At 43.6% G+C, this 27,383-nt stretch overlaps 1 protein-coding gene across 5 annotated transcripts in view; it reads right to left on the bottom strand.

Moving 5' to 3' along the window:
* Positions 1-5,312: 5,312 nt before the first annotated feature.
* PDE7B (phosphodiesterase 7B) overlaps positions 5,313-27,383 on the bottom strand; it is a 284,498-nt gene continuing 262,427 nt past the window's right edge. For 4 of the 5 annotated variants that reach the window (XM_053288557.1, XM_053288552.1, XM_053288546.1 and 1 more), the window contains 4 exons: positions 25,229-25,373; positions 13,731-13,827; positions 12,441-12,521; positions 5,313-9,470 (listed from right to left, as the gene is read on the bottom strand). In XM_053288557.1, coding sequence (XP_053144532.1) covers positions 9,253-9,470; positions 12,441-12,521; positions 13,731-13,827; positions 25,229-25,373 — 541 coding nt within the window. In that variant the 3' untranslated portion in view covers positions 5,313-9,252. Of the gene's footprint in view, positions 9,471-12,440; positions 12,522-13,497; positions 13,559-13,730; positions 13,828-25,228; positions 25,374-27,383 lie in introns of all 5 variants that reach the window. The other variant, XR_008314665.1, reaches the window with a different exon arrangement.

The raw sequence follows: 27,383 nt of genomic DNA, 5'->3' as shown, positions 1-27,383 counted from the left end.
CCATGAGGACACGGACACGTCAATGGAGACGTTAAAAAAATCTAAATTCACTGCCCGCACCTTTATGGTGCCTTCGAGCGGTTCCAGCTCAACCGCAAGGAGCCGCACTTATTATCAGAGAAAGAGTGATCGGTATCGGGACCGCAAGGAATACCGAAGACAATTCAGACCTTACCAACGCGGTAAGGGCTTTAACCAAAAACAAAAAGGAAAAACAGCTCGTCAAGGCGACAAGGACGCTTCCAGCAAGAGCTTTTGACGGGACTGTTCGTCCACTGCATCAGTTTTGCAGCAGCCAATTAAGTCCAACGCTACAATCCAGGACCCACTACATCGGCCCTGTAGTTGCCAGGATCAACATCAAACTGGCAAGCCGTGCGCCAGCATGGCACAACATAACATCCGACCGGTGGGTACTGAGAATAGTGCAGACTGGATATGCGTTGGAGTTCGAGACAAGGCCTCCCTTCTCTGGACTGGTCTATACGCCGGCCACGGAGGTGTTGCGGGAGGAGGTCAAGGTGCTGCTGGAGAAACAGGCGATCACGCGGGTGCAATGGGCGAACAGACTGACCGGCTACTATTCCCGGTATTTTCAGATACCAAAGAGAGACGGTGGAATAAGAGCCATAATGGACCTGAGGGGGCTCAACCTCTTCATTCTGACCAGGAAATTCAGGATGGTGACGCTGCAGGGAATTCTGCCTCTGCTGGTGAACGAACAGTGGGCAGTTACTCTGGATCTCAAGGACGCTTATTTTCATATCGGGATACAGGAGAGTCACCGCAAGTTCCTCCGGTTTACAGTAGGGGCACAGATCTATCAATATGTGGTGCTTCCATTTGGACTTTCTACTGCGCCCAGAGTGTTCACAAAGGTGATGGCGGTGGTTGTAGCCCACCTGCAAACTCAGGGCTTGAGGCTGTATCCGTATTTAGACGATTGGCTCGTGGTGAGCCACGACAGGAGTTTACTGACCCGCCAAGTGCAGATGCTGCTAGCCTTGTTGGAGTGCCTCGGCATCAATGTGAATTGGAAGAAGTCGAGACTCGAACCCATGACTCGAGTGAACTTCATCGGAGCAGTGCTGGACTTGAAATTGGCCAGGGCGTTCTTACCTGCGGAAAGAATTACCCAAATGCACGAACTCATACGTCACTTTCGGAGGACTCCACGGCAGCCAGCGGTTCGAATCCAGCGGATGTTGGGTTTGATGGCATCATGCACCGCAACGGTGTCACACACGCGCCTCCGCATGCGCACATTGCAGCATTGGTTTCTCCACAACTTCCGACCCAATGTGGATGGCCAGAATATGCACTTGACACTACCACAACATGTCCTCGCCAGCCTGGGGTGGTGGCTAGACATGGACAATTTGGGCAAAGGAGTCGAGTTTGTGTCCAAGGAGCCCACCTCCCGGATAACGACAGATGCCTCGATGGCGGGCTGGGGTGCGCATTGCGCCAGCGTATGCGTGCAGGGGACATGGACCCAGTTGCAGAGACTTCAGCATATAAATTACTTGGAGCTATTGGCTGTGTTTCAGGGCCTAAGGGCATTCGAACCTATGATAAGGGGACGGTCAGTACAGCTGGAGTTGGACAACACGACGGCGATTGCCTACCTCAACCATCAAGGGGGGACAGTGTCACTGTCTCTTTGCCTACTTGCGAGAAAAATATGGGACTGGTGCATTCAACATTCAATTCACCCAGTGGCAATACATATAAAGGGTGTAGACAACTGCTTGGCCGACAGGCTCAGCAGGGACATCAGTTTCAACCAAAGACACGAGTGGGAAATCAACCCGATGTATCTCGACAGGGTGTTCGAGATCTGGGGGGTCCCATCGATAGACTTATTTGCCACGGTTGCCAACAAAAAGTGTGCCAATTATTGTTCGCGTGCGGGCATAGGCCAGGGATCCCTGGGGGATGCTTTTCAACGGGCCTGGAAGACGGGGCTGTTATATCTTTTCCCCCCGCTGCCGTTAATGGGCCGTGTGGTTGCGCAGATATTGCGGGACCAAACGAAATGCATACTTCTGGCCCCATGGTGGCCACGCCAGCCGTGGTTTGCCACACTTCTGGGAATGTCTCATTCAGTGTTCCACAAGTTCCCCAGGGCTCCAAACCTGTTGCAAAGAGAACACGGAAAGGTGTTACACCCCGAGGTGCACTCTCTCAAGCTGACCGCTTGGAGAATCAACTATTAAACAACATCTTACTAAACAGTAGGCGTGCGTCGACAAGACGCAGTTATGCCTGCAAGTGGAACCGCTTCAAGAGTTATATGAGGGGGAAGAGTGTCACGCCATTGCGTGCGACCCCTCGGGATGTGCTACGTTACCTGACATCGCTCAAACTGAGTGGATTGGCGAATGTCTCCATTAAGCTGCATTTGGCAGCAATCTCGTCAAAGCACAGGGGATGGGATGGGTCCACGGTTTTCTCCCACCCGGAATGTAAGCGTTTCCTGAAAGGTGTAAATAACCTTTACCCTCCTGTGCGCAGCCCAATGGAGCAGTGGAGTCTGTCTTTAGTACTCTCCGCCCTAACGGAGGCACCCTTTGAGCCACTGGCGACTATTCCGCTAAAGTTTCTGACTTTGAAGGTGGCATTCTTGGTAGCCATTACATCGGCTAAGAGAGTGAGCGAGATGACGGCCCTGCGGATGGATAGACCCTACACTCAATTCTATCCACACAAGGTTGTGATGCGTCTCGATCCGAGATTCCTGCCAAAGGTGGTAACAGATTTCCACTTAAATCAAGACATAGTGCTGCCAACTTTTTTCAGTAGTCCAGAGACAGACTTAGAGAAGGCCCTCCACACGTTGGACGTGCGTAGATCACTCCTATACTATTTGGAGAGAACTCATGGCTTTAGGAAGAGTAAAAAGCTTTTTCTCTCCTTCCGGGGGCGTAGCAAGGGCCGTCCAATCTCTCGCCAGAGACTTGCTCACTGGCTAGTGGAACTGATTTTCCTCGCCTATAAAAGCCAGAAGATAACACCGCCAAAGACGGTTCGGGCTCACTCTACTAGGGCCTACACAACGTCTGCGGCACATCTGTCAGGCATTAAAATGGCAGATGTCTGCCTGGCGGCGACATGGTCATCGCATCTACCATTCGTGAAGCATTATGCTTTGGATCTGCGGATGGCTAGGGAGGCGAATTTTGGAAGATCAGTGTTGAAACGTGTGTTGGCATAGCTGGGGGTCATCTGCACCCGCCTCCTTATGGGGTAGCTTGCTAAACACCCAGTTCTTATGGATACAATGGATCACAATCCAGATAAACAGGTTGCTTACCTGTAACTTATGATCTGGATGTGATCCGTTGTATTCATAAGTCCCTCCCAGCCGGCCCCGCTGCAGAATGCCTGGACTAGTGGATGCTGGTGTGCGGATCGTCATTTATATGGCGGTCTGCGAGAAATCTGAAGGAGAGGCGCCCCAACCGTCGATTCTAACGGAAGCTGCAAGGCACGTGCAGACGGGCGGGGCGCAAAGAGGAGCTAGCTAGTCAGCCCGGGAGGTCCCTGCGCAGGCGCAGAAACCCAGTTCTTATGAATACAACGGATCACATCCAGATCATAAGTTACAGGTAAGCAACCTGTTTTACTTACAGCCACACTTAACATAGTAAGTCACCAAAGTGGCTTACTGGTCAGTTTTATGTCAGAAAGTTCATGTGATAATGCTCTCAGCGACATAATTTGTGAATTATAGCTATACAAATTATAGCAATCTCACACTTTTTTGTTTTCCACAGTTCCTATTATTTCAAGCTAAAATTTCAAAATGCGCAAAATACCTATCGGGATAGGGGCTATGGGCTGGAATCAACATGACAATAGAGAAAGCAGTTGAGGTCTGACAGTGTGGCTGATGTTTTTTTAAATGCTATTTTAAATTTTCTTTGAGGTAGGAAACTGTTATCTGGAATACTTTTACACTAGAGTTTATCTAATCTAATTTGTATAATTTGTGTGTGTTTATGCTTGGTATTGACTAATTCACATGTAGAGTTATGAGTATTTGGTAGGGTATTTCTGTACCTCCTAAAAACTGAGACTTGGTAAATATGTAGTGCAAGGTATTGTGACTCTTAAATAAATCTGAAAATGGGCATTTTGACATCTGGAGGTCAAAACCAGGGACATGAAATCAGTCTCGTAATGGAGATCAGCACAGAGCAGACCAAGCCATGGACTTGGTTCAGACCTGACAGGAAACCATAGTTTTTCACTGTGTGAACTAGCTTCTGTGAGCCATTGGCTCAGGACTAAACACATTTTACACCACCATCACCATGGCGATAGTGTGGTTGGTGAGCAAGATGAGATTACCAGCTTTCTCCCCACCTTCAGAGCTGCAGATGTAGGTAAGGATCATCCTGCAGTTGTGCAGTAATCCTTGCCACCTCCCCACTCACAGATTGGAAGGAAGGCCAGCAGTAGTTTAGCCACTGCAGGATGCTCCCTGGCACAGGGTCAAGCCAACAAGCCCCAGCCCTCTTTCAAACTCAGGAGATACATAGGATGTTGGTGTTAGTCACTGTACTTCTCAGGTATTTTGGCACAGGGCTAAGTCTGCAAGCCCCTAGCATCTGTTTTGACTGGGGAGACAGACAGCTGAGTTCTTGGGCTGCTCTGCCTCCAGGATGCTTTGCCAGCAGAGGGCCAACACAAGCCCCCTCCCCACCCCACCCCTCTAGCTAAAGAGACAGACACGGTGCCAAGAGTGGGGATTTGCTACTTCCCACAGTACTAGCTGCAGCCAAGAGACTGTGTGCCTCCCTTTCTTGCCCCCTGCTTGGCAGAGGCCGCGGGTGGGTGGGGGGGGGTCAAGCATTCTGCATAGGCTCATGTGCTCTGCTCTACATTTTCATGCACATCTGAGGAGGAAAGGGAAGGCTTTTTGCTTTCTCTCTGAAGTGAACCGCTGTTCCTGTTACATCTGAAGCAGACCACAGCATGAAATGTTGATCTGTGTTTCCAGTAACAGCCAGCAATGCATGGTTTGCTTCCCTAACTCAATTACAGAGAGAAAGAAATTATTAGGGGATTTTTCTATAATCGGGATATCATGTTCTATGTTATTGCCACCCAATTGCTCTAGAGTCAAGATCATGTAGGCAAGCCTTTAAGAGCCTCATGGGAGGTGGTCCCTCACAGTTCAGTATTATAAAAGAATTCTCTCATGAGGAATCCACCATTAGGTTCAAGATAATCCCTTTTCTAGGGAACAGCCCAGAATATTTAACATACTTCTCGAATGAAAGCTGTAGCTACCATAAACAGCATTTGGTGAAAATTTTACAATTTTATTAAGACACAAGATTTTTAGCAAGAATGAAGCCAATGCTTTACTAAGTTGGCTAAAACATAAGGCATGCATGCATACGCACACAATCCTTCTGTATTTTTTATTAGCTGTTATCTTTTGACATTAATACTTACAGCCGTATGTTAAAAAAGATACAGTTATGTCTCTTTAGTTCTTGGCATCACTGCATAGCAGTCACAGCATTTCACACAATCTATTGCTTTCTTTCAGCTTAATATGCATATTATTTATACACACTCTTAGCAGCTGAATCTTGGTCCAATTAAAGCCAATGGACATTGCTTTTGTAGGACCATGATTTGACCCATACTTTTCTAAGGTATGCGTTTTCCAACAAACATACTATTTTACATAGTTTTGTGTACAAAAGTTAAACATAATAAATTTATACCCAAATCAAACTTTTTTCTCTGCATGTAAAACTGTGTGTACCTAAAATATCACATGGATTGTGCTGAAATATTTGCACCAATACAAAAGTAAGACTTTCTTGTACAGCTTTCTCATAATTTTGTATTTTGGGGGAATATTTTTATTTTACTGTTCGTAATAAGTCTATTTATAGTACAGATGTGTTAATGAGAACTTCTTAACCCCATATTAGGTAAGAAGCCCACATTGACAGAGAATATACTGTGCTTGGTACACGGCCTAGCAGGATAAAATTGTCCATGAAGCAACATACTCTAAAGGTTTTATGCAGCTCCTGTTCCACACACAGTAAAAGAAGACGATGAGATTTGGCTCTGAGAAGTTCCTGTTACCAGGCTAGTAAATATGAGAGCCATAATCTCACTGTAGTTCAGTTAAAAAAAAAAAAAAAGAGGCTTCAATTCCTATGCACATTTACCTTGAAGTATTTCCACTGAAATCATTGGGACCTTTGACAATTATATGAAATTGGGAGTTTTCGTTTAATAAGTTAAGGCTAGAGTTTGGAAGGTCATTGTCATGGTGTGGAAACTGCTCACTTGCCACCAATAACAAGAATCTGATCATGTAAGCATAAAAAGCCCACACAATTTTGAAAAGGAATACCTGTAATCCTATTCACACTTTTTTTCATATGCCATTTTCTAATTGACTTGTAGAGAAAGGCATAGAGATACTGTTATAGGCAGTTAAGGCTAAAAGAATGATAGGGTGTAACCTTGATCAGTTCATTTTAAACCCACTCTTGCCTTACATTACCTTGGTTGAAAATCTTGGGTAGGCTTTGCCATATTTGTGGTATGACTGGAGCAGTTCTTACTGCCTATATTAAACTCCACTGAAATGTTGCCTCCTTACACCAAAGTCCTGACATGTAGCCTGAAAATCTGGATAACCAGATATTTTCCTGGGAGTTGAAATTAAGATCCTTAGCCACTTAATTTCTCTACCTCAACTCACCTCTCAGCCATATTGCTCATTAAAGCCTGTGTTTCCCTAGCTCCTAGTATCAATAGTATTTATTCATTCTTTTTCTGATTTTTTTTCATAGGTTACTCATGAATTGGCTGCATTCTATCACATGCTTTCTAAATTAATGGAAATACAATATAGATCAGAGAACGTCTTAAAGTGTTATGTTGAACCTGAAAGAGGCTTAATCTACACAACTATGTTACTTGATAGAAATTGTAATTAACAGCATGTTGGTGTAACTGCTGCCACTGACGGTTTATCAACTGAGCAGTGTACCTTTATGTGTCAAGGATATTGAGATACAAGAAACTTTCCTCTGGCTGTCTGAATTGGCCTTAACGACTTGCTACAGGACTAATGAAGGCAAAACATGTTTGGCTATTTCATAACCAGGATGCATTTGCCATCCTCTGTAGAAAACTTTTCATTAAATCAGCATTGAGATTGGATATTGTAGCAGTATGTAACACATACTGAGATCTTGATCACTGCTCTGTGAATGCCTTGTAGTACAACTTAGCCAAAAAAAAATAAAGTTCTTGTTCTTGAAGCGGTATACTCTAGTTTCTTCTAAAGGAACAAAAGGGGACAAAGAGTTCTCTAGTTAACTCTTCATTTGGCTTGCAGAACAAATATCCATTCTCTTGCACTACTGTGAACTTGTCCCAACCCCCTTTGGTATTCATAGTGGCTGGTATTGTTTCCAATTTTTATATTGAATGGATTGAATTCAGAGCATAGTTTAAATTCTGCCAGTATTCTACTTCTGCTGCATAATACACGCAGACATTTAGGCTGGCATGTAGCTGTGTGGACTCACTTGTCTTTTTGAAATTAAGCATGTGAAGCAAACTCTCTTATTGCACTGATGCACTGCACATCCTCTTTTATCTGTATGCAAGCTATGCATGTAGAGGAATAAACCTGTGGGGCAAACAAACAGAAAAATGTTCCCAAATAGATTTGACAGTATGGTGTGAAATAAGTGACACCTTAATCCAACGAGCTACTTTGTATGGACTGTGAATTGTATTACTTTCAAGAATAAAGGACCTAGAAGGGAAATTCATTCATAGTGATAGTTAGAAGATGGGGCTTGTATTTTGATTTGTTTTAAAACCATTTTTCTTCATTAAATGATAAATGAAGTCTGTTGGCAAACTAGGCACATGACATGAAAGTTGCTGATCTACTTCTTAAAACTTGTTCTGTTTTACCTGAAGGAAGCTATAAAATGTCTAGTTCAAGATCAAGCCTCATTTGGTTGCCATTTCTAGTGGTGTTTCTAAGTAAACTAAAATATTACTTGACCTGTGGATTTATCAATTTAAACAGAATGAAATATTTGTGGCAATGATTGTGGTGAGCTGTGTGTTGATCAGTAACTGGAAGAGTGTTGCTTAAACATTCAGATCCACAAAGGAACACACATGAAGCCTTCCAAAAGGTTTCCCTGGTAGATGAGAATTACTTAACTCTTGACTGAACAATTGAAAATAGACCATACGGAAATATGACATGATTTTGGTAGCCATCAGAAGATTCAGGGTGTTAGACATTAAGGCCTTTATCTGCAAACAAAAGTGTATTAATTGTCTATAACATTTACAAATGCTTCCAATACTAAAACTAACAGTATTTTGTTCACAGTGCCATTGTTTATACAGGTAGCTTTCCCATCATACTTCAGTATTTTGGCATGGGAATCAGTAGCATTTTATATATACAGGAGACATACATGTGAAAATATAAACAGGTCATGGATACAATCATCAAAGAGTCATCTGGAAATATTTAAACTGTACAACTCTTCCCTTTGATTTGATAGGAAATACTGTTTTTGCAGTGAGAATGTCAGTCTTTTACCTAAAGTGGCATAAAATGATTAGCAAAATGGGCACCACCATGAAAAAGCTTTGTGTACACAGAAGAACCTTACTTCAAGGTTTTTAGATTCCTTGTCCAGTGCACCAAATACAAAAATTAAAAAGGCATTAACGATTTAAAATGTGACACTTCTCTCCTGCATGGCCAGATGTCCTCTGATTCTTGACAGTGCTGGTGGTAGTTTTTAATGTGCAGCCCAGCTGCCAGACTGTACATTGCTCCAGGCCTTCCTTCAGAGAGGCATGTCACATCGTGACCCAAAGTGAAAGAAACAGATAACCGCAAGCACACTGGCCTTGTCTGTGCCCTCTGATCCTCCTGGACCCGCTTACTGTCCCAGCTTTGGAACTACTGAATGAAGCTGCCCATTCAAGCAGTTTGTGATCAGAAGTGATGAATGGCTTCAGGTATAAAGATGAGGAAGTAGGATTCGGTGGAGCTCTAGAAGAAAACCCAGACATAGCATGGGTTTTGTTGGGGAGGACGCTGGTCTCAGACTTCCCTCCTTTCTTGCATGGTTAGCAATGGCCCAACAGATCTTTAGGATTTTGTTCACTGTTGAGAAAGGTAGTGGCACTGCAGATCAGGATGTGAAGTTGCCACTATGGGGCTTCTCCTTCAGTTAAAGTGTGCTCTTCATTTTCAGTCATTTGAGTTGAGCAGTCAGTGCTCCTGCTTCTGCTGTGTTGCTTGTGAATCAGACTCCTCCATTTGGCCTTATTCCTCCTCAGATGGTTTAGCATATTTTCAGATAAGGGTGTGTCCCCAGTAAAGTTGGCCCATTCTTCAAAGAGTGGCTCCACAATGTAGGTCATAAAGCCTGTGGCAAAACACAAGGGAAGGCACATCAGCAGCATGTCTCCCTCACCAAATGAGCTTCCCGGCTAAACTAACGCATGACCTGAAATAATGACTGGGAAACCATGTATTTTTTTCTAGAGCAGTGATTTTTGATTTTATTTTTTATTTTTTAGTGTATATATACAGCATGGGGACACCTCATAGCTCCAGGCCTGTATTACTTTTTTATTTGTTTATAGTTATTTTCATAAAGCTGACAACACTACCAGTCACTGTTTCGTTAACTTTTCTCTTATGGTTGTCTAGAGAGGGGGACAAGAGAGGCAGTTGCACCCTCCCCCCACACTAATCTAGTTCTCATTGCATTCAATGGGGCATACTTCCAAGGGCTGAGTATAGGATTGCTGGCTTTGCCCCCATCCCCCAAAAGTGTCCTGCGGACACCCATGCCTCTTATTGTAATTCTAACAGGAAATGGTCCTTTAAAAATTAAGATCTTGCCGTTTTCGAAGCCTCCCAGAGCTCAGAATATATTGTCTTTCAGGGTAACTTGTAGCGTGTTCTTGCACAAATGTCTGATATGTTAATTAGGCATGGATACTTATTGGTCACAATCCAATACAGGTAAGCACTCTTCAGCCCATTGAAATAAATGAAAGCAAGCTTAACTCTGTGATGGACAGTAACCTAAAGGCATTAAATGAAATGTTATGACCTATTTGTTGCTCTGGATTTCACAAACTCAGTTCCCTTGCTGACTTATTTTCTTTGGTCAATAACACCCTTCATACAACTCTTTTTAAAGACCTGACAATTGGCAAGATACGGAAGAACCTAATGTAAGTGATAAAACTAGATTTGTTCAACATGAATGCTTTACATGTTCAGCTAAATAGCTTTTGGGTGCTCAGAATGTTTGCACATTCTTAAGATATATCACCACATCTCCTCCTCCTGTATTTCAAAGCTAGGCATAAAACCCCAATCTCATGACAAGCTAGTTATCAACTAGCAACTGTTGCTCTATATCCCAGCATAGTGTCTCTCCTAGTAGTGTGTGCTGGTGTCTCCCTTGTCGTAGTTAGATTTTGAGCCCTTTTGGGTTGGAACCCTTTCCTCATTCCTTTTAACTACTTTGAGAACTTTAAAAAAAAATTAAAAAGCAGTATATCGATATTCTTAATAATAGTATGTTTCTGTGCAAATTACTGCTGTTAGTACCCATACAAGAGTTATGCTGCTATTTTCAGTTTTCCTTTCCTTATTTGTAGTAATGCCCAGTCTTGCTTTATGCAGCAGTAGACACACTGGTATTGAACTGTAATAAACTTGCCAAATGTGAACAGGAATTGGGTATCACCAAACACGCAGTGGGAATACGGCAAGGAGCGGAGGCCACTCACTCCTGCTTTGTGGAAGTCCGTCCAGCATGTGACTCTGAATATTTGCGGTATGCATTCATGCAGGCTTACTGCAGGCTTACTGCAGTAAATTGATTCAAACACTGGTGTACCTGCCAGGATTTGCAGAAGTATAAATCAGCTGTTCATACCATGATTTTGGTTTGATTCCTTTCCTCTCTCATGTGCTTCTCTTTATAAAAGTTTGTGTTGGTGCTAGCACATGTATTAATGTCCCTGTCATTAAGCATTTATTTATGTAGCAACTCTTAAGGTTACCTCATACATCATAGAAAATAGTGGCAGATATGATGCACAGCGTTCCATTGCTGAAATGCTCTGTGCCAGGGCTGCTGCATATGCGTGGGCAGCCATGATGCTATTAAGAAGGAGCAGCTGCACAAGCAGAGCTATCACAGTTGCAACCACTGCTTGTGCAACCACCCATTCTTAACAGAGTTGCAGCTGCCTGCGTGTCCACAGCAGCCCAGGCACAGAGCAACAATGGAACACTGCACATCATGTTGGCAACTATTACCCATATTGCCACATGTATGTTTTTATGGTTTCTGCCATAATTTGTGAATAGGAAATGTGACTAAAAACTTCCCTAAACATGTATTTGAACTGCAATTGGCCAAGATCTGTGGGTACTTTAATTGCTTTTTCAGATAGGCTTCCTTGCTGCACAATAGTGATTGTCACTGATACACATAGCCAAACTCTCTCATCTTCTTAAAAATTGAAACAGCCTTCAGGATTGGACCACAAGTTATTTAGAGTTCTTTCTACATGAAGCCTAGTATTGTTTATGTATTATTTATCTGTCTGAATTTGATCTCAAGGGTTAAGTTCAGCTTGAATTGCCCTAAGGGGAGAGACATCAGTATGATCATTTGATCTCTCATTGCTTTACAGCTAGTCCAACTTAATGTGTCCTAGGGCCCAAAGAAAAGCACAAGCATTTCTTTTACAAATAACTGTAAACAGGGACATCATCTAAAGGTTATAACTGCTTCTTTCATGACTAGGAAATAGATTATTTTTTTTCTTTAATAGCAAACAAATATATTGTATTGAATTTACAGTATGAGTCTTTCCCTTTCACACTGTTCCTAGACTTAAGAGGAATCTGTAAAAGGTCTAGCCAGGTTTTTAATTTAATTTATTAGATTTATTAGTTTTTAATTTAATTTAATTTAATTTAATTTAATTTAATTTAATTTATTTGATTTGATTTGATTTGTATACCGCCTTTCCAAAATGGTTCAGGGCGGTTTAGGAGAATAGAGGCTTCTAGTATCCTGATGGCATCTAAACAGTGCAAACGGGAAAAGTGCAAATGAGTTGTTTCCACTTTCATTGCTTATTGAAAATGTCCGAAGCTGAAGCCCATGCATCTGTCCCTCTGGAGAGATGCATATGCTTCAGCTGGGAGATTTTTACACACATCTCCCTGTGGGGGAAATAAGCACACCTGGCTTTAGGCATTCTAAGTAGGGAAGATAAGAGGAAATGCATGCATCTGCTTTGCTTCACGTTTATTGTGTTTGGTGGGAGGTCAGGCTAATGATGGAAGGTATACTCACCAATTTGTATACTAGGTATTGTGTCCTTCTGCTGATTACAAAGAGGGCTTATTTCCAAGTCAGATTTCTGCTCCAGATCACCTACCAAGAAGGAACAGCTTTTACCATCTATCTTGTGTGTAAGCGCTTTGCAGAGCCACTAAGGAATGTTAGTGTCTTCACCAAGTGCTAATGCACTGTTTTCTGTAAGTCACACTAAATGCATATTATCAAGTGATACATGCTTGGCACTATTTTCCCCATGACACAAGGATATAACTGCATAAGTTACTTAATATCAGGATCTCATTTGCGATGTTATGGTGAAGATTGTTAAACTTCATTGGGCTTTACCGGTGGTTGATAACATGTCACCGACTCTTTAAAATACAGTGGCCCACATACTGTGCAGTGTGCCATCAATCCAAGAGAGGGGCATACACTTGTTCTGATAGTGGGGTTGCTCTGTAGCTACTAATGAGTGTGTCATCATGCTTCCAATACTACGTTCATCATTCCCAATGGATGTAGCATCAGAAGTGTGGTGACATGCTCCTTAGTAGCCACATAGCAGCCCTACAGTTAGAGGCAGTGCCAGCAAGCTGCAGAGTGGCTTGAAGGCAGCAGGCATGTCTGGATCAGCAGTTTGCTGCACAGCATGCCAGCTGGTGATAGTAGCATTTTGTAATAAATTCTAACATATTAAATTGCAATGTCTCTTTGGACTAATCTAGAATGTAAAGCTCCATGAGTAAGGCATGCACCAGAGTATGCGATGTTACTGACATCCTCTTGGCTTATATGATAAGTGCCTGCCATTTATTGGCAAGTCTCTGACAATACAATCACAGCCTTTAAGATGATGCCTCACTGAATGTAGAGAGGTTTGCAAGCAGTAGGAAAAGGAGATGGATTGGCCCCCAGATGTTGTCATATCAGAAAATGTGAGCAGGACTGTAGCTAGAGATATAGTCTTGGCTGAAGACTCTACCAAACTCCTGCAGGTTGCTTGTCATTGGAATGAAGAACTTTATAAACAAAGTTGTACACGGCTGCCCAAAGTAATGGTTCATCATACCGTAGTTAAAGATGAGCTGGGCCCATTTAAACAGCAATGATTGAATTCACTTGCTTTTGTCCTTCAATTCCAACCACATACAGTCAGATCACAGTTGCCAGCATATTTTTGTGGGAGATGTCAAGTGAGCATGCAGAGAGGGGAGAGTTGATGGTTGAGTAAATGCCACTTCAGATTAACAATCCTGATTTAGTACTCAAGAGCACAAGGTGAAACAATATCAGGCTTCTGACCTTGCCTGTAGAATTCCTCACACACTCGTTCACTCCACTGTTTGCTCATCTCCCAGAGTCGACAAGGATTGCAGATATCTGCACACTTGAGTGCAATCTGAAAATAAATGCTTGGATTGATGCATCAAAACACAATACACTTCACCGGTCCTTCAAAACTGTTGTGTACTGCAAACCTAATATTTTAGTTCAGTTCATTTCCCCCCCGTTTTTACACAAAACCATTTTTGAAGGTTGTGCAAACCAGGACTTTAAACTGAGCCTACTAGGTAACCAATAACAATGACATAAGGGCAGTGTCATGTTATCCAATCACCCTGCATCAACCAACATTCTGGCAGCATGGTATATGGTGGTATAAAATGTTATGTGCGGGAACAAAATTCATTTGAATCAGCGTGCTCTCTCTTTTTATATACACAAATATCAAGCCAAAAAGCTTTGACAAAAATTGCAACCAGTCTGTTCAATCAGTAACTAACAAAATACAGACTTCTGTATGAGATATCTTTCCCAACCCATTCTAATAACCAAGAGAGACTACCACAGGAACCAAGAAAGACACATAGGACCCTTGACAGTAATTGGCTGATTCATTTCCATTTTTCTGCAAAACTTCTTAATATGTGTGCAAAGCCATTCTCTTTGACATGTTACATTTGTTGTTGCCATACCTCCAGCATTTTCCTTCCCCCCCTCCTTTCCCCAGTATGTCCTTTTAATTTCCCAAAAGTGGTTGTATCAGTGAATAATTGCTTTGCTGCAAATTTCTGCCAGACTTGGGAAGACTTTTTAAAACCCAAAAATCTCTAAAAAAAATATGTCCAGCTCTTTCCCCATTCTTCTCTCCTGTCACTGGAAGCCAAAATCTAAAATGAAAATGTAGTTGCGATAACATGCCCTTCAATGTTTAAGTTTCTGATTTTTTTAAAAAAGTGTTTGGTCCTAAGTGTGTACAGTGCTGGGGGAGCTGGTTAATCATATTGCACCCACATACGTGATTTAAATACTATTTTAATCTAAAGTTAGTGGAGACATTCACATTCACATTCCTAATTGCTTAGTGGGTAGAGCCAGTTGGACAAAATGTCCAAAGCAGCCAGTGGAAAAATGTAAGCTAATCCATATTCATTTATATTTTTTCTCGATACAAGATAAAAAGGAACCATCTACTACAAGTCATTACATTACCTGAATAAATATATCCCTCCCTTTTAAAAACTAATACTTCCTTGGTGATGCATTCAGATAAATTATCTTTCAACCTATACCATATTTTCATACTGATGCAATAAAAATGAAATTTCTCTCTATCTCCTTACAACCTTTTTCAAATACTTTAAATTGCCACCTCAAAAAGTTGTTTTATCGGTAACAAATTAGAATGGTTTTCCTGCTTTATCTGTGGGAACAGCTGGCCTTTATATGTAAAACTATCATATACATGTACCCTATACAACAGATGCTTGATATTACACATATAAACTTAGAACTGCAAATCCCTCTCTAAGTTAGCTTTCTGGAGAGTTTGAAAATTCATTCTTGGTCACTTTTTCTGTTCAAAGAAACTGATTTATTACCTTCTACCATACTTTAATAGCGGATTGAGAAATATGTATTGGAAGGGTCTCAAATAAGAAAATGATCCTTGGCAAGAGCATATTTTACTAATGTGATCTTTCCAAACCAGGAAAGCTATGCATTCTGCCAGAAATCTAAATCCTCTTTAATTCTTCCCATTAATGATTCCACAATTGTGGTATTACTTTGTTTTGTTCTAAATCTTATTAAACAATCTTCTCCTAGGGAACCCTCTTACCCCAATAACCCATCATGGGGTGTGGAGACCTTAAAAAATTCATAATTATTCTTGAGGGGCAGGGCATGATTAAGTTTAATTCTCAAAAGGGTGGTGGTGGTAGTTGTTTCAGACTACCCAGATCTTTTAAGTACCTAGCAATGCCCCTGGTACTAATGAAATGATCTGATTGTTTTCCTACCTTTGCTCATGTTACCAATATGATATAATCATGATTGTTAACTATTTATCACATTGGTGAGTTAATCATTTAATTGGATCTTTCAGTTAAGTGAATAAACTTAATCCTCATAAGATATTAATTACAGAATCAATTCTTCTAACAAAGCAGGCTGTTCCTACCCAATATCTTAAATCCATCCCCATTCACCTCAGTCAAGCAACCAGAAAGTTCCTTACTCAGGTTCTGGGTCAGTAGTTAAATTAACTTATTAGGATTAAGTTTAACACAAGGCAATACTTTACACGTTACAAAAAAATCAAGTAGTCAAACCAGATATCTTAGTGGCTTCACTTAATATTCATCTCCTTAATGTGCAAAGTTCATCTTCTTTTATCACAATAAGTCATTTATCTTGACCAAACTTCCAGACCACAGCAAAAGGGTGCTGTCTATGTAGTAGTAATAAGAAAAGCAATTCATTCCAAGAATGCCTGGGGTTTTGGACAGAATATCTGCTTGGGTGGTGACAGCAGCAATGGCAGCAAGCTAAGAAAAGTTCTGTTCTCCCTCCTGCTGACTTGTGATTCTGGCACCCTTGTCCTAGAGATGTTTGTTTAGAAGTACAATTCATTTCAGTGGCATTTACTTCTGAGTTAAGCTGTGATCCTAAATATCCTCTGTCTGTCCGTGGGAGACAAAATAAGAGAGAGCCAAGCTTTGGGGAAAGAATACTTAGGCATGACTTTATTATGGTTCCAGTGAACTATTCATTAGATGCAGTGGTGCCTCCTGTGTAGGGGCAAAGCAGGTACAGCCCCCCTAAAGATCTCCACCTGCAGCTGTTGTGTTACTAACCTAATTACAAGCTGCAGGCATCATTCTGAATTTATCCTCTCCATCTCCCAAGACTCTATTGCTCGAAGACCTGCAGATTGTGTGGCTATGATATGCTCTAGTCTGTATGCCCTTGATAGGCAACATTTGCATAATAATTCCCTCCCCAGGGCTGCCTAGCCAATAATCAGTTTTTGCTTGTTGTCACAAGGTGGGCTTCTAGTAGCCACTTCCAGGTCTTCCAGGAGCCTCAGCTAATAATGAAAGGCCCAGCTATGATGGATTTACCTGACCACTAATCAGGAGCACTTGGAGGCAGGCACAGTGTTTGAATGGGGCTGGAAGGAAGCAGAAAGCCCCACAATGAGGTAGCATTGTGTTGGTGTTCTGTCGCTTGTAAAATTTGGTTGTAGTTTGTGCAAAATGGAGGCACTCACTCTGCAAGCAAATGGCGTTCAAAAGTGTTAGGAACCCAACCAAGCCCCCCAGAAGGCATTTGATTTAGCCAGCATTTGTTAGGAGCTTTTCTCTTTTCTTTCCCTTTATTTCTGTTTTAAAATCTCACTAACAAATCTTAGTAAAATTCAGAGATCTAGAAAACAGGGTAGGAAAGAGTTATTTTCATAACAAACAGCCACCTCCATTCTTCCCCCTTGTTCTGGGAATTAAAGGAAATCCTGTTGCTAGCTCCCTCATATTTCTCTTGCTCTCTCATCTCTCTGGAGGGAGGGCTTTGTTACCTTACAAATAAAACATGGTATTTTAACTGAATTACTAATTTGACAATTTCAAACTTATCTTGTCTGAAATGTGTCTTTAATACATAAATACTTGTTTTTAATTTTTAAGAATTCTGAGTTTATTGTCTTCTACTTGTTTTCCTAACAGTTTGAAAACTCGGCAAGTCCAAAATAGTCAAATAGCTGCATCTCTCTATAGCCATTATACCAGTTTTTGTTTGCCAACCAATGAATTTGGTTGGTTATTTTGTGTGTTAATGATTTTTTTGGTGAGTGATAGTAGTATTGAAAGGAGAAATCTTCAGCATAAATTCTTTGGTCATGTTGGTGATCTATATGGCTTAATTTTCAAATATGGTAAAGTAAATGTTGCATAGAATTGCAGCAAATTCTATACAGTTTCCAAGCAGGAGCGGATTAAGCCCCTGCTCACATATGCAGTACTGGAGTGCTATTAGGAGTTCCATTGTTTTGCTTAATCTCACATGCAAGTATGGTTATTCCATGGACTTGTGAAATACTAATATTTAATCAAAAACAAATAGCACAGAGTGAGAGAGACTGGAGACAGATTAGGAGTATTACTCCTTAGAAAAATCCTTCCTCCGTCTGCCACTTCCACATTAGAAATATATTAAGCTGTAGGTTTTTCCGTTGGAATAAAATAATTCCTTATGCTTTTTTAAGGCGAAGAGATATTTGTTTCATAGCTGCTCCCCTTGTAAATACAAAGCAATCTTAGGTTTGTTTAACTAAACTTCATTCAGAAACAGCTCCATTTATCTCCTCCTTTCCCACCCTTTCCTTTCTGACTACACCCCCCACACTGTCTACAGGATCCCCATAGGGGCAAACATTTAATTAACAAAACCTGAAAGGTTTCTAGGTAGAATACAACACAACTTTGATGTAGAAGGCATCTTCTAGTGTCATTTCTTTCACAAAGCAGCCAGAACACTTTCTTTCAGATTAATAATGGTGAACCCTTATCCTGAAGACCCTGTTAACTACTGCTAGAACAACCAATTTGAGTCCTTTTGATTCTGAATTAACATTTCCTTTGTCCTTGCCTTCTACAGAACAACCAAGCAAGAAATAGGTACTAGAATAATAGCTGTATCATAGTCAGCTATCATAGGGAGCCAGCGTGGTGTAGTGGCTAGAGTGCTGGACTAGGACTGGGGAGACCCGAGTTCAAATCCCCATTCAGCCATGATACTAGCTGGGTGACTCTGGGCCAGTCACTTCTCTCTCAGCCTAACCTACTTCACAGGGTTGTTGTGACGAGAAACCTAAGTATGTAGTACACCGCTCTGGGCTCCTTGGAGGAAGAGCGGGATATAAAATGTAAAATAATAAAAATAATAATAAGCTGCCTTGTACCAGGTCTCAGACAACGGGTCCATCTAGCTCAAGACTCTACACTGACAGGCAGCAGCTCTCCAGGGTTTCAGGCAGCAAAGCTATTCTCACGTGGAGAAAGTGGAGCCTCTCTAGTGGAGCCTAGCCCGATTTCCCCTGGTGGTCTGCTGGCGCGGCTCCTGGCAGCTTCAGCTAAACCTCAAATTACCAGATGCTCTGATGGTCCTTGGTTTGTTTCCCCCAGCTTTGATGTCTTGGAGGGAAAGAAACAATGGATTATTAGAGCTTTATTAATAGCTTTAAAAAAACCTTATTATTCAGTTGTGGAAAGCCACTGCATGAAGTAGATGATGGCTCTGGCTGGGCAAGCTAAGCAAATTTAAGATTTGGAAAGCTTTTATTGAACCTTTTCTTGCAGAGACTTAGTACAGAACTGTGCTACCTGAGACTTGTTTGGTCCAGGCTTTGATGGTGGTGATGGGTTGTGTTTTGGGGGTTGGTTTTCCCCCCCCCTTGTTTGTTTTTTTGGCGGTTATGTGTTTTTCTTCTGTTTCCACCCTTCCTCCATTTGTATGAAGAGTCTGGGTTGGATTTTGCGGTTCCATTATATTTATTTGATTGTGTAATTTTATTGAAACACTAGTGTTTTTAAGCCTGTTGGATAATGGGCGCTAGTGGAGCTGTGCGCTCCAGACCCCCGCCACCATTCCCCCTCAAGCCACCCACCGCCGCCCGCGGCTCCGGCCTGGCCCGCCACCCACCACCGCCCGCGGCTCCGGCCTGGCCCGCCACCCACCACCGCCCGCGGCTCCGGCCTGGCCCGCCACCCACCGCCGCCCGCGGCTCCGGCCTGGCCCGCCACCCACCGCCGCCCGCGGCTCCGGCCTGGCCCGCCACCCACCGCCGCCCGCGGCTCCGGCCGGGCCCGCCACCCACCGCCGCCCGCGGCTCCGGCCGGGCCCGCCACCCACCGCCGCCCGCGGCTCCGGCCGGGCCCACCGCTGCCCGGGCCCACCGCTGCATCCAGTTCCCCCCGCCGCCTCGTCCGGCGGCCATGTTGGGTGGCCAGAAGCGGCCGCCCCGAAGAAGCTGGGTAAGCGGCGGCACGGCCAGGCCTCGGCCAGTGTCCCCTGCCGCCGCTTACCCAGCTTCTTCGGGGCGGCCGCTTCTGGCCGCCCAACATGGCCGCCGGGTGCTGGCGGTCGTGTCCCCCTGGCTCTGTTCTGGGCATGCGCTTTGCGCATGCCCAGAACAGGCCAGGGAGGCATGAACGCACGCTTGGTGTCCATCCACGGACGGACACCAAGCGTTTTATTAGAGAGGATTAAAAAGTTGATACAAAAAAAGATTTCAAAATGCCTTAACAAGGAAAGTTTCAGCTTTTGCATGGCAAGCTGCTGTTAAACAAAGAAACCCTGCCAAAAAAGTTAGCAAGCCTAGCCAACTTGCCGGAGGAGTTGTACTGAAGGGAGGAATAACTTGAGCTTTACTTTACAAGACTGTTCTATATTTTTTCCATAGTTAACAAAGGTTGCACAGGAATATGAAGCACTATGTGTCTATATGGCTCATAAAGTTTATTGCATGATGCAAATGGCTTCTAGCATACAACTCTATGGAATAGCTGTCAGTATTCTTGGGTGAAAAATTAGTGGCATTAAAAAACTGCCTTTTCAAGAATAACTGCTGCTGTCATGGTATAAATTTCCCATGAAATACAATACCAGAAGTTCTTCTATAATAGATACCAAAATGCATAAATGAGGATTTATTCTGATGATTTTTAAAAAGCAGGTGCCTTATATTTCTTAGCTGAACTGTAGGGAAAGGAAGGGATGAAGTGATTCCAATATCTCTACTGCCTCTGGCCCTATAAGAGCAGTTTAATTGCAGCCAGCCATAACAAATCCTCCTTTATACACATTTTTCCCTGTGAAATCTACATAAGAATCTTATTTTCATGCAGTGCATTTTCACTGGTATTTCTCCATGGGGGGCAGGGAACCGGTCCAATGTCAGTCACTTCACTGCTACATAGAGCCATAAGTGCTCTTACCCCCTGGACTTCTGGGCCCAAATCCACACACCCTGAGGGCCCCCAATCCTCTTCAGCATGGTGGTGTGGTCACTGCACCACGCCACCAGCCTGCACTGCGCCAGGCAGCCAAGCGTGACTGTGACCTGCACTGGGCCCCGAGTGTGACCTCTGCTTTAGAGACAGAGCGGGGAGTGGGGAAAGAAATATGTGGGATGGGGATATGTTAAGTTGTGTGTTGAAATGTTTGTGCTAATGCATATTGGCATAAATATACCTGTCTTATTTTCTTACATTCTTGTGAGTTCAGTTGCTGTTTGTGCCCTCAAGAACCCACATGTTAAAAATACAGGAGAGCCTTGATATTCGCAGGTGTTCTGTTCCCGGCTAGTGCTGTGGATACTGAAACCACAAATACTGGGTCATTGGGGCTATGGAACCATGGGGGTTAGGCTCCTACGGGAGGGGGCCTAAAAATTGTGGGGCTTTTTTTATTTATTTAAAGAATCGAGTGAAAATTGCTTTTTTTAAAATGGCCACTGATGGCGGGATTGTGGCAGAGGTGGTGCATTTTACCTTTGATAATTGCCACAGAGGTGGCGGCAACAGCAGGGATAAAATAGATCCAGTGAGCACATTTTTTTTTTTTTAAATCGCCACAGAGGCGGCTGAGCAGCAGGGATCCTGGCGGAGGCAGTAACAGGGACTCCTCTCTCCGAGCCTCTCTTCTAACTGACCGTGGGTCTGGAGCCCATTTCAAGCCTCTCTGAGCACGGTACCCACAGTCGGTTTGAAGTGAGGCTTGGAGGGGGAAGGTATCCCCGTTGCTGCCTCTATCATCCTGGCAAAGGCAGCAATGGGGATACCTTCTCCTTCCCAGCCTCTCTGACTGACCGTGGGTGCCATTCTGGAACCCATTGCAAACCTTTCTGAACATGCACATGTGTTCTGTCCGATCCTTGCTGTTGCCAACACCTATGCGGCACTGGTAAGATGCTCTGCCTCCGCAGAGAAATCCTGCTGCCTCAGTGGCTATTTTTTAATGTTAAATGCTGCCTCCTTTCCCTTCGCCCACTCCAACCCAAGCCCTTTTCTCGTAAAGCAGAATCCTTGCCCGATTCCCCTTTACAAGTATATCGGTGGCATTTACACAAGGAAACAGTACACAGGGAACTGTCAGTCTCCCATCAGCAGGATCTTTGGTTCCCGTGCAGTCTGATTGCTGGCACTTTGGCTTGGAAAAGTTCTCATGTGTTTCTGTGTAAGTGCTCACACAGTTCCTTTGGAAAGCAAATTAAATACAAAATGTTACACTGGATGAATCCCAGGGCTGGACTGGGGGCACTGAGAGGGTGGTGGAATGTATGTGGGGAGGGTGCCAGGTTTTTAGCAGAATGGGAGGGTTTCACCATACTTTTTTGGTTCCATTTAATAATTCATTTTTTCTGTTAACTTTTGATATCTGACCACTGTTTTCGGTTACTTATAGATTACTATAAATACTTCAAATGAAGTATCACTTGTAACTATTAAGAAAGCACAGTTCTATATTAATAAAATAGTTTGGATATATGTGTTCCTATGTAGCCCAGTTCCTGCAGGATAGTTAGAAACCGAAGTGGATGGCATCTTCATTCACTCTATGAGTCACTCCACAATCTCCCCTTCAGTCCTATAATAGCACTGTTTTAAGTTCTCTATCCCCACCAATTTCCACGAGATGCCTGCCCTCCCACCAGTGTTTCCTCTAATTCTCACCATAAGTGAGCAGAATGAGTTTTGTTCTGGGCAGCACTATCAAGGCAGTGTGTGCACATCACTCTCTCTCTCACACAGTGTGGCACACAAAAACATTTTCTCTCACCCCCAGCCCCTCACCTCTGGCTTTGACTTTACAAGAAGTAAGGTCTCCAGAATAGCTGAGAAGAGATAAGTATCAGCCTCTCAAGCTATATTATTTTAAGGCATATAGAAGAACAGACTCATTTCACATGGGGTTATGAAATCTCATGGCTCCTCTCTGTCCCTTACAGATACATTTATACATATGCTATATGGAAGATGCTGAAAGGCATCTCATACTGCAAGGGAGATGGCGATAGTCAACCCCTCCTGTATTCTACCACAGGGCTCTGTGGTCTCCAGCAGTCGACACCGACTTGACGGCACACTGTGTGTCCAGAACTCTGTGTGTGTGTGTGTGTGTGTGTGTGTGTGTGTGTGTGTGTGAATGAGAGTGAGCAGGGGGGTGGGATTCGTAGGTATATTCTTTAAACTAAGATGTAACATAGAAGTAAGGTTTGCATTTCACAAACGATTCAATGGCCAGCATGACCAACCATCTTCACAAAATTCTTCTTACTCCCCTCCATCTCATCATTGAAATTTACACAAGATCACACACAGGTTTTTTACTTTGAGCCAATTAGTCTCAAATAAGTACCATTGAGGATCTGTCTTAGCAATTACTAATGCAGATTATATTTTCCACTTTACTCTAAGTCTGCGTTGAAAAAGTGAGGAGGGGACACACACACTTCTCTCATTCCTCAGCGACTATGGATGCAAGTAAAAGGTGGGAGGGGGGCACAGAGGAGGAGGAGGTAAAAGGTTCGCATTAAGTCATCTTGAATATGTGATCCGAGCAGAAATTTGGATCCAGGAGAGAGAGCACGTGCCAGATTTCTAAAAGGCTGTCCTTTATTTTGGGGGCGACATAGATCTGCAGAATCCCCGGGGGGAAAGCTCAAATAGAGGGATGGTGACTAGCGACCAGCTCATCGACAGCCTCGTTAATGGAAAGGCATTTCAAAATTAATCTCTTGGCCACAACATGCTTTTTCTCTCTCCCTTAGGTGGGTGGAAAGGGCAGGCTTCATTTAAGATGAGTTTCCGCAGAGGAGGTGATATAGAATCTGGGGAATTTATGTTCAAACTATTTTAGGGAGAAAGAAGATGGGAAAACCGCACAAACCATTAAAGCCACCCAGAAGTGCCTACATGCCCCAACCTGAGGCAGGGGAAGTGGTGGGTGGGGGGAAGGATGAGACGACAAGCTACTGACCCCCCTTCCCCTTATTAGCTGCATACAGGAAAGGCAACCAGGATAGGTAGGAATTCCTCCCCCCGCTCCTTCTCTGTCGTTCTCCCAGCACAGAGATTTGGCTGTGCAGGGAGGGGTGTGTGCGTGAAAGATGGGAAGGGGAAGCACACGCCGGAATGGCAGCAGGAAGAAGAAAGGGTGGGGCAGTGCAATGAATGTGGGGCCACAGGATACTCACCCTCTCACTCTCTTTTATTTGGAAATATGTATCCAGCACATACACCTATCGGTGTTCAGCCCTTCCTCGTCCTCCTCCTCCATGTCTGGTGGGCTGGTGGACTTGGGAGTTAGAAAGCTCCCTTTCAAGTGCCCCCCTCATGGGCAATTGCTTGTGAGAATTCATAGCAGGGGAGGAGGAGGAGGGAACGGTTGGAAGTGGAGTTGGGGAGCTAAGAAAACACAGACCTTTCCCATGCAAAGCTCACAACAGATACATAGAGAGGCACACACGCATGTGTATGTGTCCAAGGTGGGATTTTCCGGCTCCAGAACTCTCTTCTGGATCTGGGGTGTGGTGAGGATGGGGAAGGGGAAGGGGAAGTGTGTTGTTTATGCAACCTACTGACAGGTGCAGCATCATTCTCTCATCAATAGCCCCTGCCCGACACCATAATTATTGCTGCATTTACTCAAAGTGGCTTCTCACGACCAATCGGAAGGAGAGGAGGTGGGGCTCTCTGGACAGAGTGCGGAAGAGGAGAGCCAGGCGGGAGGAGAGCCAGGTGCCAGGAGAGCCCAGCAAGTATGGCAGGGCGCACCAGGCAAGGGCACACCGGGAAAATGCCCTGCAGCCCAGTGGGCCAGTCCGAGCCTGATGAATCCCAGAGAGGAGGAGTAATGCTCCTTAGTTAGAAGCACACTAAAGCCAAGAGGCAGCATAATGGTTTGGAGGTTGATAGAGAGCCACTAATGTGTTCAAGGTTTTTTCTGCAGCCAACTTATGTTTATCACAAGGATAAGCTTCGGTTGTGTGGCCCAAACCATAACCAGTGCTACTTCTCATCAACTCCCCTGCCATACAACTTTCCACATTCTTTGTACTTAACTTGTTAATAACAGTGCTGCTTTTCATCTCCTTTCCTGTTGGTAATTGTGATGAGCAACACTGGTTGTCTGAATTATTCAGGGGCTGGCTCATACATGCAGAAACTCCAGTTCACATCCTCTAGGGTTCTACACAACCTGACTAGGCTGGCTGAGCAGTATAATGAAAAACTCTACACATGCTCACAAGCTGTTTTCTCTTTACCCATATATTCTTGTTCTTGGAATGTTGTTGCAACTGCATGATGAGAAAAATGCCTTTTCCTAAGTAGCATGTTATACAAGTTGGACAAGGCAATCCATGTGTTTTAATGGATAATATGACGACAGAATGAGGGACGTGCAGAATACAAGCAATTTTTCACAGTATAAAAAGGTGGGGAAACCTACATATTTACCTGAAGCATAAAATGTCTATCTGGTGCATCTTCTAATCTCAAATCCTGATTTTTGAGATGAGTTTTCAATTGGGTCAGAAATTCATTCTGCCTGTTAATGTCTGTTGCCAAGATCAGAGAGCCCAGCTGCTGTTCAATATTGTACCTGCAATTCAAAAAGAAATATTAAGCTGTTTTTGAGTAAAGGAGTTGCTACATTAACAAAAATATTGGCTGACATGATGCACAGCCTCATGGCAATGGGAGTGAACCCCAAAGCAGCAGTGTTGCTCTAGAGAACCACGAAAGCACTAAAAACATTACTATAGTTTTTCCAATTCAGCACAGCAAGAAGAAATACGGTCATGCTTGCAGCACTACCATGGCTCTCCACAAAGCAGCGGCACTGCAAGTCACCCCCATTCCCTTAGAGGCTGTGCATCATGTTGGCCACTATCCATTACTTGAGTAGTTTGTTTGAAGTGAGAAAGGACTATTTTTTCCAGAGATCTCTTGTAATATTTCCAACAATATCCTTGCCCCGAAGAGGGCCTTTTTGGCCAAAATGCATTGGGCTTTCAATACAGTATCATACATTTAAAAGCATCTTGAGATGTGCTCTCACTTTTTGTTGGCATCTGATAACATGATGTAGTACAATATGGTATGGCATGGGTGAGGGGATTTGCCTGAATCACAGCAACATCATGTCTTCTAATTGGAAACTGGCTGCTTTCTATGCAGTAGTGGTGCTTTAAAATGCCACATTTCCACTCTAGGAATCAACTGGAAATGAACTGGGGAAGGATCAATGCCACGATGTAGCATCCTTTCCTCAGGGAATTTGGGGGATGGGGAGAAATGGCCATGGTCTGTAAGTGTAAGGTGTCGCCATTCCCCACCCCCCTTCAGTAATGCCCCAGGGAAGGAACATCATGTTGTGACGTTGCTTCCTTCCCTGGTGCATCGGGCAACTGCCAGCGGGGTGGAGGCAGCATTTTAGAGTGCTGAGGCTGCCCAGAAGGCAGTCAGTTCCCAATTGCTGTATTTCAGGGAGTTCAAGTAAGACCAGCCACACCCCCACTGATGCATTGAACTGATCAGATGTCTTGGCTCAGTTCAATACTTAAAACCCTGTGCATCATCAACACAATGGGAATTAATTGGTATCTGATCAGATAAGAATAGATACTGATACCAATAACTTGCTCAGTGCACAGTACCTATTACACACAGTAGGTCTATCTGTTTGTAAAAGGGGTTGGGGTAAGTGAATAGAGTAAATCAGATAAAAATCTGTCTATGGCTTTGGAATATTATCTAATTCAATTTTTTCTAGAAGAGCTATGTGGGTGGATTTGCAATTTTAGCCCATTTTTAGCCTACTTTCCAGTAGGCTTATGAGATCACCCAGCATTGCGTGTGTGTGTGTGAGGCCCCCCGCCCACCCCACACACATATTAACTTTGCAATGCCTGGACCAATATGAACAAAATTGGGTACAGTTGTAGGGACACCTCAACACCTCGCCCATTTCTCGAGACCAATGACCTCAAAACAGTGGTACATTTGTTGATAACCTCCAGACTTGACTTTTGTAATGCGCTCTATGTGGGGCTGCCTTTGTACGTAGTCCGGAAACTCCAGTTGGTTCAGAATGCGATATCCAGGCTGGTCTCTGGGTCATCTCGGAGAGACCACATTACTTCTCCGCTGATAGAGCTTCACTGGCTGCCAATAGGTTTCCAGGAAAAATACAAAGTGCTAGTTATAACTTATAAAGCCCTAAACGGCTTAGGCTCTGGGTATACACCTTTGGCCGTATCATCATCTACATCGACTGAGGGGTGGTCTTCATGCAGTGGGAGAAGACCTGGGTGCCCACCTTGCTGCAGAGTCTCAGTGACATGGCAGAGTGAGGGGCAGACAGATGCCTCTTCTGAAGAGGCTGGACTCCCAGGGCTGGTCACAGGGAGCCAGCATGGTGTAGTGGTTAGAATGCTGGACTAGGACCGGGGAGACCCGAGTTCAAATCCCCATTCAGCCATGATACTAGCTGGGTGACTCTGGGCCAGTCATGTCTATCTCAGCCTAACCTACTTCACAGGGTTGAAAATAGGAACATAGGAAACTGCCATATACTGAGTCAGACCATTGTAGGGATGTGCATCCCTCC

Source organism: Hemicordylus capensis, chromosome 1, assembly GCF_027244095.1.
Source record: "Hemicordylus capensis ecotype Gifberg chromosome 1, rHemCap1.1.pri, whole genome shotgun sequence".
Classification (NCBI taxonomy): domain Eukaryota; kingdom Metazoa; phylum Chordata; class Lepidosauria; order Squamata; family Cordylidae; genus Hemicordylus; species Hemicordylus capensis.
The sequence above is the reverse complement of the archived record's forward strand: the minus strand, read 5'-3'. Positions and strand labels throughout refer to the sequence as shown.